This window comes from Fringilla coelebs (genome assembly GCF_963513975.1).
Source record: "Fringilla coelebs genome assembly, chromosome: 7".
Taxonomy (NCBI): Eukaryota; Metazoa; Chordata; class Aves; order Passeriformes; family Fringillidae; genus Fringilla; species Fringilla coelebs.
In genome coordinates this window covers 199643-216028 of record NC_140035.1, presented here as the reverse complement: position 1 = coordinate 216028, position 16386 = coordinate 199643, and the positions used below count along the sequence as shown (strand labels likewise).

General features: G+C 36.3%; 1 protein-coding gene across 10 annotated transcripts in view; it reads right to left on the bottom strand.

Moving 5' to 3' along the window:
- Nucleotides 1-209: 209 nt before the first annotated feature.
- The window catches only part of BAZ2B (bromodomain adjacent to zinc finger domain 2B), a 114316-nt gene continuing 98139 nt past the window's right edge, over nucleotides 210-16386 (bottom strand). For 4 of the 10 annotated variants that reach the window (XM_084209176.1, XM_084209179.1, XM_084209183.1 and 1 more), the window contains 12 exons: nucleotides 15087-15149; nucleotides 13726-13870; nucleotides 10476-11140; nucleotides 9693-9969; nucleotides 9383-9538; nucleotides 8751-8911; nucleotides 7539-7849; nucleotides 7018-7153; nucleotides 5055-5201; nucleotides 4080-4342; nucleotides 3279-3422; nucleotides 210-2124 (listed from right to left, as the gene is read on the bottom strand). In XM_084209176.1, the coding sequence (XP_084065302.1) occupies nucleotides 1971-2124; nucleotides 3279-3422; nucleotides 4080-4342; nucleotides 5055-5201; nucleotides 7018-7153; nucleotides 7539-7849; nucleotides 8751-8911; nucleotides 9383-9538; nucleotides 9693-9969; nucleotides 10476-11140; nucleotides 13726-13870; nucleotides 15087-15149 (2622 nt within the window). In that variant the 3' untranslated portion in view covers nucleotides 210-1970. Of the gene's footprint in view, nucleotides 2125-3278; nucleotides 3423-4079; nucleotides 4343-5054; nucleotides 5202-7017; nucleotides 7154-7538; nucleotides 7850-8750; nucleotides 8912-9382; nucleotides 9539-9692; nucleotides 9970-10475; nucleotides 11141-13725; nucleotides 13871-15086; nucleotides 15150-16386 lie in introns of those variants that run through there. The other 6 variants (XM_084209178.1, XM_084209177.1, XM_084209181.1 and 3 more) reach the window with 4 other exon arrangements.

Here is a 16386-nt window from a genome sequence, read left to right as displayed (position 1 = left end):
ATCATGAAAAGGAAAGGCACAGAGCAGCCAGTGTGGAAGTTCACTTTAGCATGCAAGACTGTCTGACACCCAAATGTGATTTTTTTATTCCAAGTAATAAAGATTATTCTAACAGAACTTTGTAATAAAGAAAAATATTACTGAACAAGATATTCTGGGGAGAGGAATGGAAACATTAAAAAACAGGCACTGAGACTCAAACATGGCAGACCTAGTTTAAAAGGAAAAACCAACACCCCAACATTATTTTGAGAGAACTACAGATATTGTGGTTCCACAATATCTGTGCGTAATTTCTGTATTTTCTTCAGTCAGAGCAAGGATTATGATTAACGCCCGTCTCCAGGCCAAAAAAGGGCCTGTAGAACCTTACATGGACAGCGGTTTTCAGAAACATGACCAAACGTGCATTCCCGTGTCCGTAAGGACACTGATCTCAGCCTTGCACACCCCCTTAATTACAGGCAGGGAACTTCTCTCTGACTGCCTGGCCATTGCTTCCTTATGAACTACCATTAAAAGCCCAAGAGAATTAGATGCATCATAAGAACTCAATGTTAAATGCAAGACTCCCAAGATATTATCTAAAAAATATCCCAAACCAAGAAACCTGCATATATACGACCTGAAGTATTAAAATTGTCAAGAAAATCTGGTTTGCAAAACAGTCTTTTATTGTATCCGTGCCACACATACTAGTGAAAAATAACACTCCTAAAAAGGGAAAAGAAAAAGAATGCTACCTTTCCACAACATTTCTTTTAAATAAAACTTCAAGTACTCTTACATTAGTACAAAAAAAAATCCCGATCTATCTGCCCCAACAGGCCACCACAACACACAGTAGATAAAACACAGTGGTTACAAATGTCTTCTTTTGTTATTCTGTGGCAAGGCAAATGGAGGAAATGTTTCTATGAAAAAATACTGTGTGCGTAGGAAATTGTCACAATTTTCTTCCACATGGATACAAATAATGATTATACTTGGATTTGAGGCCGTGGGGACTTGAAATTATATAACAAAATAGAAAAATGGAAAACTAATATCCCCTACACCCTGTTTTAAAGGCAGGCACTACCAAGATTAAGGAGACTCCACAGTGTTGGTAGAGGATAATTACTGTACAAGCCATAGAGCTATAATTACCTCAAGACTAAAATAAAATGCTACCATCTTCCTAAGGCATAAACAATAATGTCTGCAAACAATATGTACACATCATACATATTTAAAACAAGACTTAATATAAACAATAATGAACAGTATATACATGTCTCAATTTTTCTTCACTGTCTTGAAATACAATTTAACTACACAAGTGATGCAGCAACATATATATAAATGTACTTGTAACTCTACAGTAAAGTTTAATTTTTAGTGCCTTCACAGCACATCAGTGTAAACAGTTTTACTTGGCTTTGTTTTACATTTTAAAACATTCCTTGTTGTATTTTCAATATTTAAAGCAATTTTCTAGTTCTTCCTTTTCACAGAAAACGAAGATTCTGAATGCTGTATAATTATAAATAATTCATAAAATTAAATACATTCACTAAAAAATAAACTACAAAGTAAAAAAAAAAATGAAAAATAGATATTTATTGAAAGGGAAAAGAGAACCATTTCCCCAAGTAGAGCTCTGGTGGTTGAATATTCAGTGCGTTTTGATAAATTGCTATTGCACTATAACACCCCTTTCTTTGAAATTCTTTGGGTGTGCTTCCCTGTTCTACCTAAATTAGTTTGTTAAAACACACAAACCAATAACCAAGGGGCCACGGTTGCTGTAGGAGTGAAGCCTTTAAAACTTGTATCACAACTCCGTGATATTTTGAAGGAAAAAATTAGTTACGTAGGTGCCTTGCACTTCCATGTAAATATAGTTCACATTGCTGGTCTTATCAGTCCTCATTTAAAAGAAGGAAAACAAAAATAAAAAAAAAATTAAAAAAAGAGCCCATGTAGCTTCAGCTCACTTTGAAAATCTCTGTCCATTTCTTTTCAAAATACTTCCTCATATTGTGGCCAGCCCTGCCTATGTCAGAATCATCTTCATTGAAAGTTTCACAGTTGTCAAAAACAAGCCTGACATCCAGCGAAAATGCTTCAAGATTAGGGTACCTAAAAGAAGAAAAAAGTGAATGATTTTTGGAACACGGAGAATCACAGAGGAAAAATATTTCAACTATGTGAGAAAATATTTAAGTAAGAATTTAAATTAGAATTTTTAACAAGAAAATAAACATCAGTAAAAGGAAATACTCTCGTCACCGTTTTGCTATTCTCCTCACAAGTTTTCTAAGGTAGAATTTCATGCCTGTACTTGAAAACAAACTTTTAGGAAACTAATTTCCTCCCTCTCTTCAACCGCTTTCTAGCTAAAATGCTAAGGCTGTTTTCCATTTATGCATCTCTTCTTGTGTTCAGGGTCCTTTCAAAATATTGAATAGAGCTGAATTTATCTAAATAAGCAACAAATGGGTACAAAAAAAGACTGCCCAAATAATCTTGTGACACTGTCTTTGCTAATTCTTTTTATTATCCTGAACATACCCCTGAATGGCCCAAAGAGTGTTCCAATACTCATAGGAATTATTAAAAATAACAGAAGTTAGAAGTCTATTGATATGAGCACATGGGGAGCATTTAAATCTCATATTCATGGGAGAAAAAATCTGAAGAGGTTAAAATGCTCCTTGTGCTATCCTAGTGAAGTTGCTGTGTGGAGCCAACAGACACTGCAGAGGGTCCATCTTCACAGATTCATTAGAGCATAGGGATATTGACAAGGAGGGAAGGTACACAGAGGCATGTAGTGTGGTCTTCTCTTTTAAGAATCCGAGCAGTTTAATTGTAGGACTATAAAATGATTAACCACCATTACAGGAGTGTAACCTACAAAAGAGCTGGCATTTCACTCCACAGCCACAACATTTACAGGGACTCCAGAAGCTTAAAGCATACACAGCTGGTTCTCCCTGACATGCAATAACACTAAGGTGTCTCCATGAAAAAAGCTCCTTTTGATTGTTTTGGTGCATTTGACCTGGCAGTTTTACTGTTTTTCAGCCAGGTCCACACATTCTCTCATCCAGCATGCTATTTCACTTGGATATGGCAAAGATAAAAGCATACAATAAAGAATTTTTATTTTGACTGTAAAAGTAATCACACACAGCAGAACAATATAGTTTGGCTAATTTTAAACATGCATTGTATTTCAGTGTTTAAATATTTTTAAAATGTAAAATACAATTTACAATAGGTTTACTTACTGTCCACTACTTAGCTTGTCTCTAATGGTAGAAAAGTCCATAGGTTTTTTAATAACTTTCTTATAACCAGGAACAAGTTTCAAGTTTACAGGAAGTAAGAAAGGCCAGGCATCTTCATGAGTTTCCAATTCTGAGAGAATCATACTAAATAAAATAAGGTTTCGAATCAGTTTTTTAAAATTTTATTCATACATTCACAGTGTTTTCACTATTACATGAATTCCCTATGAGCTGCCAGACTATTCACTTTACAAAAGGAAAACTTCTGCACCCTGTTGAAGGCTGAGAACAGTGTACATAGAGACAGACAACTAAGTAACTAATATAGCATTAAGTTCTCTCCAGGAGACCTATGTGAGATGAAATTCTAACAATTAACCGTACAAAAGAAAACATGGTCCTGCAACTTTGATCCTCAGTGTAAACCATTTGCAAACCAGCTGCTAAAACTGACTTTCCAAGAGTGTGACAAGGCTAAACGATGTCCCTTTTGACTGAGCAGCAATGCTACCACAGCAGATGGTTCACGTGCACCTGTTTGGACGTAGCGGACATTGTCTTGGATACCCTTGAGTCAGGCGTCTGCCAGTGCTACTGGGGCTGGGCTTCACTCTTCTCCCAGAAGACACACATAAGCATAGGTACACATGCATACATACATACATACACACACACACAGTGTTTATAGATATGTACACTTGTCAAAGAACAGCATTCCTGTTTCCCAGAACAGAGAGAAAAAGGATCAAGTACTACTTGTTTCAACAAGACTTACCCTAAATTTAGCATCTGACACTTTACCTGCATATAGCCAGGTCCTTGGAGTCTCCATCTCTCTTAGGTTTCTTAAGAGCAGTGCAAGTTTCTTGCTTTAACTGGCTTACACAAACATTTTCATCCATTTTTCGTTTTTTAGGGTCTGTTTTTCCTCTTTTTAAGGCAACACTTGTAGTTGCAGAGTCTTCATCCTCTGTTTCCCCTGCTAATTTTCTGCTTCTCTTTTGTTCATTATTTTTTTTACCTTTAATTTGAAGTTTTTTTATCTTTAGAGTTTGACCACTTGCCTACAATAGAGACAACTGAAATAAGTAATAACCTAGAAATTACAGAAACCTCTGTTATCACTGACAGACAATAATGAAGATCAGAAACAGAAGCACCAAAGCAAATTAAATATTTAATATTAGAGATTATTCACGTTTTGCTCTTCTCTGAAGGCAAATAAGGCTGCAAAAATTCCTGGTACTCGTGACCTAGGCTCTCAACTTGTGACAATACAAAAGCACTTGACATTCAAATTAGTACAACAATACCTCCTAAAAACCAGGTTGGCATACTTTTAGACAAACATTAGTCCATTACTAAATGACTGATACAATCATACAAAAAAAAAAATTCGCCAAGTTTTTTCTCTGATTTTTCTTTTGAAACAGAACCTGACACATTGGTCTGTCAACACTTAATGATGAAATTTAAAAACCAAATACTGAATAAATTTTAAAAAAGAAGTTTAAAATTATGGTATTGAATAAGCATGAAAATTCTGGACCTACTCACATTAAAAAGCCCATAGTTTAGAACAAATAAAACTGTAGCCTTTACTGCTACTAAAATACAAGTTAAATAAAACTACTAATTTCATAATTTAATGAAGGTTCCCCAAAAAAAATACAGACTATTATTTTCACTGAAAAAAGCACTGATAGACCTGTAACTCTACCATATAAAATAAACCAGTCACTTGCTCCAGCCCCTTCATCCTGACAGGAGTGTTACCTTTGCTATGCAGGCAGGACAGAACCAGTCCCCATCTGGGATGGTGCTGATCTTGGGTCTGTGGCAGTAGGTGTGACAGCCTTTATCACAACCATCACAAAGGAGCAGCAGTTCCTCATTATCTCCCTTTCGACAAATTTGGCAGTACTATAATTGATGAAAAATGGGTTTAATTCAATTTTTAAAATTTGAAACACATAAATAGTACCTAAATCACCGTTCCCCTTCAAACACATAAATTCACTCTCAAAAATACATTCATTTTTACTTCGGTCAGAATCTACTTATGATGATATCCATAGAAGAATATACAGAGTATGTAAGGAACTAAATTAAAGGCTACATCTGGGGAACATGTTGGAAAAGCAATTCATTTATTATAAGACAAGTGTCCCTAGAGCACAAAAAAAGATGAGCACTTTTTATAATTCATTAATGACAGTGAGAAGTAAAGGTATACCTATCAAAACCTCTTGGCCCAAACATACTACCTCAGGAATCTTCTCTTCATTTATGCCCATACTGTATATGAACATTGTTATTTAATAAAGAAAATTAGTATTTTACAAGGGCATTCCCACATAATAATTGGTAAGGATCTTATCCCAAGGGCCACCATGAACAAATGCAGTAAAGCAAAACAAATGATCCTAGCACTTCCTAAAATTCACACTAACTTAAAAATATCTAAAGGACTGCCAATTTTCTCAAATACATTGTGTGATTTTGCTAATTACCTTCTTTTTAGACATCTTTTTCAGGATGTCTATTTTCACCAAATACATGACTAAACATATTAAACATACCACCAGTATGTTTAAACATACAGTTTAAACATACAGTACTAAACATACGCCAGAATGTTTACTGGTATCACAGGATACTCTGAGTTGGAAGGAACGCATGAGGATCATCGAGTCCACCTCTTAAGTGTATGGCCCATACAGGGATTGAATCAGTGACCCTGGCGTTATGAGCACCCTGCTCTAACCAACTGTGTAGTAATTAAATGCAAAGAATATTTAAACCATTGAGAGGGATACATTTTTTTCTGAATAATATATTACTTCATCTTGAAATGTTCCAATGCCTTTTCAGGTGCTCCTACCAAATTCATAAGCATTTTGCACTAAACCTACTGCTTAAAGTAACAGCTATATAAACTCAAAAGTACAGCCTGACATTACAGCTTTTATTTAAGTCATCCTTTAATTGTCCAGATGTAATCAGAATTTGTATAGGAGTGACAGAAATTAAAAAATTAGGAAAAGGACCACAAATGGAAGAATCACTTTTGCCACCCTCTATACAACACTGATCATACTTTATCACATCATAGTCACTACTGCTGTAGTAATAAGTTCTGTGCTCAGGAATTTGAGGTTGAGAGGTCCTGCAAATTTTGACATAATCCCTTCGTGTGCTCTTCTTGTATATGTAGTTGACACAGACTGACCTGCTGAGTGTACAAGGAAACACATATTTCAGTTTATTTCAGTGTCTCTTCACACACTTGCCTAATTTGTATGTTCAGTTGTGAGAACTCTGCATGCAAAGAAGCTGCATATTTGCAGCATCTCAACTTTTTGAAAAATGAAATCCTTAATGAAGGATATATGATGTTGAACCTCCATAAAACTTGCGTCACAGGTGAGGTTAAAAATGCTCCATTAGAAAGAGTATATTTCATCAGATGGAGCAAGACGACTTTCACCTTGATGTCATCATCAAAAAATAATTACCATCTTAAATAATGTAACCATTTACTAGAGCTTTCTATCTTAGCAAGTTCAGGACCCTGAATTTGGCAATCAAGAGACAATCTTTTCCATTAGGCTTATTCATCTGTAAACAATGTACAGTTTAACTTTGTGAGGTTTTATGTGAAGTAATAAGAAATACATTGACTTAAAATGACTGAAGTTGGAACACAGAATATAGCAAAACCAGTTTAGATACTTACAACTTTCATAATGGATTTTTCCCATGCTATTGATTTCTGTAACTGCTGAATGCACAGAGCTACCTGGGCAGCACTGCGTGCTTCTGACAGTGCCCTTCTCCACACCCTTAGCCCTGGAGCAATATCCTCTTCAGTTCTGCATTAAAATACAAGTAAATTAAGTAGGTCACACCTGTGTTTGTTCATGTTTAAATGTGAGACAATCATTATCACACTGAAAGCCAAGCAATGACAAAACATACACAGCCAATAAGTATAAGGTTTAAGCAACTAAATTTCATGTAGTGCACAGACTGTGGCTACGTGCCTCAAAGCTTAGTCACAACCAGTTAAATGTAAGATAACTTTGCAAGATTATTAACAAACATAACAAAAAATTCTTTACAAAGCACCATGCAGAATAAGATGATCCATATGGATCACAGACATACAAGAAAGTACATAGATAACAGGCAATAAGAAAATAGGCTCCAATTAGCAAAGAAGCACAATAATTTTTCAAGTTAATCTCAATAACCTACCCGTCACCATCACCACTAATAGATGGTGCAGGAGCAGGGACAGTAACTGTGCCCACATTATCCAGTTTGATCTGAATGGTGGTACTTAAGGGGCTCTTCAGATACCTTCGCTCTATGTTCCGCTCCAAGTCAGCGAGCCTGGTTACAGCTATATCTAGAGGGTTGTCACTCCTCCGCTCTAGAGAGCTGGCATTGCCTTCTCCGCCTCCAGCACAATCTCCATCGTGCTTCTTGTGCAATCTAGTAATTGACTTATGTTCACGATATACCAAGTCGTCTCTCTCTGATGCAGGTTCAGGACACAGCCAACCCTATGTCAATAGAAAGGTTTGGGCATTTATTGGTTGCTGTTAACTCAGTGTGTAATCAGAGGAACTGTTTTATGGAATCAAACTAAGTAATTGAAGTGCTGTTTCCAGTAGATCTTGGTTACTTGTAATCCATCTGTAGAGACATTTTCCAAAATATCCAGAGAACTAAAATAATTAATCAAGAAACACAAGCATTACTGGATTTTCTGAAGGGACCTTTCTGCAACAGTCTGCATTCTTATCCCCTTGTGAAGAATCCCATTCTCTTGGCTGAAACATCACAACAGGTCAACCTGTTCAGTAGGCTCAGGAGGCAGTATCAGGACACAGGAAATTAACATCCATCTCATGTCAAAAACTAGGTCCCAAACACTGCACCTGTACTATAGCCAAACATACTCAATTTGATTACCTTACACCCACCTTGGAAAAATTCCAAAATCCAGAGAATTCTTAACTGTATCACACTCATAACCATTACATGTTCTCCATGACTCTACAATACTCAAGCAAATTATTCTGATGTACTTGTAGCCATTTCTGAAAGCATTAACAGCAAAAATCACACAAACCAGGCAGAACTGTGGCAACCCACACAAGAGTTAAGCAGTCTCTGTGAAATACGGTCTTTGCATTCAGAGAAGGTTAACAAAATGTATATGGAACTGCACTGTAGGAGAACACTCTCCAGGAACTGCCATTTTGAGCATCTTCAGCTGAAGACTGAACTGTAATAAAATGTTTCAAACACAAATCTCCATGATACTGCACAGTGCATTTGTTTCATTTGTAGGCAATTAGGATGGAATTAGAAGGCACTTACCAATACACAAAGACTGCTACCTGCTTTAAATTCATAGCACTTATTTTAAAGAGACATTTTACTGAAAGTTGGTTTTACCTTAACTTGTAAACTAGCTGATGCAACTCTCCTCTCTAGATCTTCCACCTGCTGAAGAACAGCAAGATCCATCTCCATAGCTTGTTCTTCTACTGACCAGTTTTCCACAACATCCCGAGTTACCTGGTTATCTTCATTTTCATTGATATCAATAATTGCAACTGTATTTGAGAATCACATTTTTATTATTTTAATTAACATTACAACTGCACTGGTAAATGCAAGCTGATTTACCCGTCACTCCAGTCAAATGCTGAAGAACTGTTGTGAAAGTATACTATTCTTAAAATACCCAATATGAACAACAAATTCTGTATGCCTTCAAACTTGCAATTTAAGGGCAAGAAGGGGAAGGAGAGGCCAAGTGTTAGAGAGAGGGAAAGAGCTTCAGAAGGTTACCAGAGCTTAAGAAGGTTATTTATATCACTAGAACTATTTACATTACATGGCATTTCTCTAATCCAGTAAGTTTCCAGAACAGGGCTGGTGAAAATGCAGCTACAGATTAGGAGACCTTCACCTTTTTTCTCCAGCCATTACTTTAACTCTCCTGCTAAACATACCCCAGGAGAGCTCTATGTCCGTTGTCCGGTGATGCAACACCATGTGTAACATAAATATCAACTACATACCATCCTTGTTTTTGATGCAGGCCAGAGTGATATAATCCATGTGTTTCTGTATCTGCTTTTGTAAGGCCTTTTCTCTTATTCCCCTGAGATGCAGCACTTTAAGCAAAGATTTTAGGTCCTCTGGATCAGTAATCCTCCACCATCCATACTGCATTTCTAAATCAAGACAAGCATATAAACACTTTGCAGGTGCTTTTTTTATGTGATCACACATGATCAGATTAGAAAATCAATAGGCAAATTATTAAAACAATTGTAACGTGATAGAGACACTGCAGAAATGATCACCTTACTGTTGCATTACACTTACCTTCTGGTATAGGCTTTGGGTTAGGATAATCTACAGGCTTGGCTACTTCAGCTGCAGTGGAAGGGGCAGAAGCGATTTTTTCAGCTTGTAGTGCTGGTGATTCACTTTTACTTGCAGGAACACTAGACGCCAAGAATGAGTTACCATTCACTTCTGATAATCCCAGCCCTGATCCAAGAGCAGGTAAAGGAGATGGAAATGGAACATTTGAAGTAAGAACTCCTGTAGGCCATCCACAAAACTGAAGTCCCATTATAGGTAGTCCTGTCTTCATCTGCTACAAAGCACAACTACCATTACTATAACCAAGAAACCTGAATTATGATTAGGATGCTATTTGTCAAACAATACTTAAAACGCAAAGAAAGCCTTTATTCAATACTTTGATTAGTTTCAGAAAACTAATATAACACTGCCATGTAATACTTATTAGGGCCCAGTTAATGCTAAAAAACAATAGCTTCTAAAGGGAGGGTTTGGTGTGTTACACATCCAAAAACTAGTTTGTATTTGCTTGCTTTTCATTTAATACCAGTAGCCAACACTCTAAAAGCCAAATTAATTACTGAAATGCATGTACAAAATATCATACATTGGCTTACTTGATACATCATAATCTAGTATTAGAAAATTTCTGTATTTAGTTACTAACACTTAGAAATAGAAAAAAAAAAAATAAATGCAGATATCATTATTGCAGGTCTTTGAAATAATTTGTATAAACAGACATCCTGCCCCAAAAAAGTCTGCAAATGCAAGTTATTAAAAAATTAATTTATTTACCTGTAGCGGTGACAATGCAAAAGGACTCAATCCCATGGGACTCTGTGCAGAGGTTGAGCCCAGAAGAGGAGATGGAACAGGTGATGGTGAGTTTGATGGTGGATGTGACTGAGGAGTGAGTGGAGCTGTAGTAGGTGGTGTGTCCAAGTGGGTGACTGAAGTGTCATCACAGGGCACCCGTGGTAACAGGCTGAACCACTGCCTGCTTTTCTCAGTAAGAGTCTTTAACAACTGATCATTTGGAATTAGTGGAGAACTATAAAATTTTCCTGTCCCACTGGCATTAGGACTGAAAAGATTATTAGACTCAGGCTTCTCGATGGAGCTTTGTGATGCAGGGGGTTGAAGACTGCAGATAGAGTTTTTTGAGTTACTTGGGTAAGATAATGTGCAGCCATTTGCTGCACTGCCATTAGGTTTTGGGGACATAGTATCAGACTCAGGTGGCATTTTTGCTACCTCTAACAGTTTGCTTAATTTTGAAAATGACCCGGGCTTTTGTAAAAACAGGTTAGTGCTGTCCTTTTCTTTCAGATTTTCCTTTTGCTCACAGGGAGTTGTGGCTAAGCAATGCAATTTTTCTTCTGATTCAAATTCTTCTTCTTTGATATGCATACTTTCTTCCTTTTTTAACTTCTCTTTTTCTTTTGCAATTTCTTCTAGACCTAAAAAGGTGCAAGAAACACCAATTACCTGTAACAGATCAATTATTTTACGATCTTTTTATAATCCTAGTTTGAATTAACGATAACTTCGTTTTTGGCTCAACACGTAAGGTTCCCATGTCTTTGCTGTTGTTGCTGTTAATGAAATCCCTTCTCACTTTATAGCACACTTTGCAGAAGGAAACAAGTTTCTAGGCATACAGACTTAAACACTACTAAACACCTCCAGGAAAAATCACCTCAGCATGGCTAACATTATACTGGATTCATCCAGTACTACATCGGAAGCAGTTTGCCAGTGCAAAGTCTCTGAAAGGGACAAATTTTTGCCAGCTTTCTTTTTGCAGGACTCTGCATGCCTCATCGAGAAGCTTCTCTGGTGATATCAAGAGAGTGCAATGTTTACAGCCCTAAATTTATTTTTGCAACTGATCGTTTCATTAAACACACAGCCAACTATGAAACGGAGAACCAAAATTCCTTTTACAAAATCAAATATTTCCCAAATACCAAAATAACATTAAGCATTTTACTTCTTTCAATACAAATAATTAACAACTTTAACTGTGCAACAATATCGACAGTCTATGAAGTTTAATACTCTTTCAAGAGCCACCCAGAATGACTGGAACTCCACACAACTAAGCGGACAGCTAACATCTAATCAATTTAAAGTACAGCAAGCAGGAGCTGATGAAAAAAACCCAAGTTTCTTCAAACACAGGAGATGCAAAAGATCTGAAGATCTAGCTTTTATGAAAGGAAAAGACTCTTTTTTCCCTCTTCTTTGCACTACTAGTCTTTCTCAACCATTTCTCTTCTACCCTTCTACTGACTGCTAATTCAAACAAAAGGTCTTAAAAAGTATAAAATGCTTTTAAATAGAGAACTATTAGCATAAGGGGAAGGAGGTAGAAAATCCAACTCCTTAAACACGTGGCTTACAGTTCATGGCAAGTGCATCTACAAATATTTACTTGCTCTTGAAAAACTGTAATTTCTACAAAGAAGTTACATCCCCTCCTATTAAAACTCCAAAATGTGTTCACAGTTATGGTCTGTATCAAGATATAAACAATTTAGGTATGAGCATAAACATGAAAATGACTACACAAAAGGGATAGAGAAGTTTTGTTTAAATGGACAGACCATTCAAGACTTTATGTCTCCTATTTCCAAGGTTTAGAGTTAGGGTTATGGAATTAGAAATAGATAAACTGTAGAATTTACATAAAGAGGGCAAACTAAGAGCTGAGGGGAAGAGCAGGTAGGTGAGAAGATAAGAATACATCTGTTTTCCTTTTCAGGGAGATTAAACTTTCATTAAGACAACATTAAAAAACAGAGGTTTGCCCAACAGTTCTTGGCTAAAACTTTGTGTGAGTTGGTTTGTATGCGTTTTTTTACTATTTTAAGACAGGTAAGTATATGTAAACTATTTTCTTTGTGTACCATTTCCAAAGTGTTTGGGAATTCATCTGGTTAAAATATAATGAAATACGGCAAACCAAAGAGATGCAAGCAGTGCACTCTGTATGCAGCTACTTGTGCAAAACTGTTCCTAACACAGAGCATAACTTAATGTGGAGCAAGAGACAGAGAGGAAAGTACTTTTTATGCTACCCATTTTAGAAAGAGAACTTGATCATCAAGACTACATTTAGGAGAAGTTCTAGGGCTTATTTCTGGACCACAAACCAGGCTCAAATTTCCTACTATGCTGTACTGTTACAGTTAATTAAATAGCTCTCTAGAATGATATAATTCTCATGAGATTATGCAATTCTGATGTGCATCAGATCTTTTTCTTGTTATTTTTTGAAGGAAAAAAATGTGAGAGAAATGAGGTTATAGTTCATCTATATGAAAATTAGAAAGGATTTCTCTGTGGCCAAAATGAACGTATATGTTTAAAAATTCTAATACCAAAAAAAAAGTCAGATTAATACATAATTTCTGCATGTATCCAATTAAAAGTGTGTGAAAAATTCAACCACAGTTAATATACAACTGTCACAAGCTCAAAATTACATTTTAGTTTTAGCAAAGTGATTTCAGCAATTGCTGGTTAAAGAAACATCAACTGGTAAAACACAGACACTAAATCACATGGTTTATTAGAAAACAAGGTACTTCACTGCATTGTGAAGTAACCGTCATATTTTTGCAGACATCTATCATATCTTCCTGCACAGAATAGTCTGTGCATTTGCAGCAAATCTGAGGATGAAAATTTTTTCTGTATTCTATGGTCCTCCTGATTTTCATACACAGAGATCACTGCCATAGGGAAAGGTGAAATACTTCAGAATCAAGAAACTCTGCAGGTAGGTAAAAGCATAACATGTAGAAGTAGAACAACTGAAAACTTCCAAAATACCAATCCTTCTTTTGTATTACCTGATCTTTCATAACCAGAAAGAGATACCAGAGAACCACATAAGGAGAGAGTTCTATTGGCAGCAGCCTGAGGGCATCTGGCTGAGGGTGAAGATCTTGCTGCACAAAGCCAGCACCTCCAGAGATGGGCAGCATGTCTTGGCCTTGTATGCCTCTGTGTGTCACCATTCATTTACGGCTCTTACCTTCACCACTTTCCATGCCTTCTACAAAAATACCACCACACTGGGGCAGGATCCAGTACCGGCGCCTGTAACGGTCCTGACCAAACATCATTGAACGCAAACAGTGGGAAGCTTCAAATAACTTCTTTCTGTACTGGCTTTGTTGCTATTTAAAAAAGGGAGAGCATTATAAATCAGTGGGAGGGAAAAAAAAATCTCATTATTACAGAAAACATCTGGCTGCCCGACTGAAGAGAAGTTCAAGGGTCAGACAAGGAGGCTCTCTCAGAGACTCGGGATAGTGGTGTGTCTGAGTGTATCTGTGTGATATTCTACTCACAATCGCTGCCTTGATGATTTTACTTACAAAACTTCCATTAAAAAAAAAATCTATTAAAGCACTCCCTGGCTAGGTTTATCCTCTAAAAACACACTGCAATGGTGCACCTTGTCTTTTTATCCATGACTCTCAAAAAACAGTGGATTAAAGAAAGATATTGCAGGAGAACAGCTGAAATCCTAATAATTTCACAGCATCAGCAAGTGGTAAACAGAGCCCTGAAGACAGATGATAATGCAACTGTTGATGGGAGACTAGTAAGATATTTTAACTGTTCATAAAAGAGTGACAACAACAATACACAAAAATAAACTCTGTCTTTGAACATAACACAGCTCTTTGAGGGAGGTCAACAAGAACTTCAGTTAGTTTATTCAGTTCTTGCTCTGCTAAACTGGCACTGATGGGAGTCAGGTGGAATCCTGGACTCCTGATTTACTGCAATTTGGAACATGAGAGAACGCAACACATGAAGTCTTAAATGACAAGTTTTCTAACAGGAACAATAAAAACATGGGCCATGAGTCCCACTAACTTTCTCGTTTACATTACATCTTTCTCATTTACAATTCTCTTCCAATTCTATTGCTGCTTCTTTCAAAATGTGAAGCCCAGACAGTTCTGTATTGGCTTGGAGCACAATGGCAGAAATCAGCATGAAAAGGAGGGCATGAGAGCAACAATCCATTGTATAACTGAAGCCATTGCTTCTCATACACAAAATTTGTCATGACTTTCTAAGATCAACAAACAGGAATATGTGAAGTAGATCTGGATTAAAATTACATTATTCTCTGAAGTGTAAATGTATTATCAACTATGACTATTAACTGCCTTTTGAGTGACCTCTACTTAGCGCCACCAGACAAAACTCACAGTTCAGGTGTCATGAATTGGAGCATTATTCATACTTTCACAAAACAAGAGTAGATACTTATTTCAATTTATATTAACTTGGAGCATTGAAATTTATGTTTAATATACTAACTCATAACACCCAGTAATCACATTTGTAGTAGAAAAAAGAGTAATGATCTCTCACCTTTGTCAGTTTTTCAATCTGCTTCTCTAATTCTTCAACACTTGCTGTCTGATCCCCATCATCCTATAATCACCAAATAGACTGTCACACCTTGTTTATTTCAGGATAAAATCATACTACTATGTCTTATCATTAGTACAGGAAAAAGATGTAACGGAAAATAAGAGTAAAATACTAAAGAGAAAAAATAAGTTCAAACTGCGTGATTGTGCAATATATTTCACTAGCAACAACACAACTGAAAAGAGGCTACACCTTGAATCTTTTGAAACCACTCAGACATGGAAAAAGAAGAAAGGTCATGTTTGCTAAAAATTGGAAGTAACTCAGTTTGTGCATGAACACAACACTACAGAATTTAATCTTAGTTTCTATCAAGCTTTTTAGACAGTCAAAAGAATTTTAAGTGTTCCTCATGCATGAAATAATGGCACCTCTTAAAATCCTACTGGTAAGTCTTTTGTCAGTCCACATTTGCATTTTATTTCAATGTCTACATGAAACTGTAGAGCTTCTTTAAATTATAACCCTGCTATAAAAGTTACAGCATCAAACCTGCTGATTTTTTAAGAGGAATGAGTTCATTATTAAGTCTGCGGTTGCCTTCTTCCTGCCTGTTTAAAGTCTTTTCCATGACAAGAGTTTTAATTTAGTTGAAGAAAACCTTTGGAGATAGTAATAAGTTTCCAAAAGAATATGGTCAAAATTATCTCCACCATAAGATACAAGTCTTGTATCTCTTGGCATCGTAAAAGTGTACCAGATTAAAGCCACCTGAAATATTACATAGAACACAAATGCAATGGAATTTCTGGTGGATCAGAAAATTAATTTCTGTACTGTTACTGGAATTTTGTCTATGAAACACCCAGTGCACCAACATAGGAGATTGTACAAGACAGAGGAGGATTGAGGGATGGACTTGAGATTAGAAATCTAAATATTACTCTTTTAAAAATTCTGAATTATTTTTAAGAACTTTGGGCTGTTCCTCTAAGGTAGTCTCTTCAATTCATACGAACTCTAGTACTTGAAATAAATCCACAATAACAGCACAAAGAGCTATTCCTACACTAGAAATTAGATTAGGTTTCTAATTAAGGGTGTATGCAAACATCTGAGTTCACATATGTTGGATACTGGCATTGTTCAAGCAGTCTTAAAAATCTTCAAACCTTGCATGAATGGATCACTTTCCGGCAAACAGAAAATGCCCAGCGCTGCATCAAGTGCTTTAAAACATAGTATTTTCTATTGTTTGTGCCTTGTATCAGGCTCCATCCAGTGGAAGCCTGTGCAT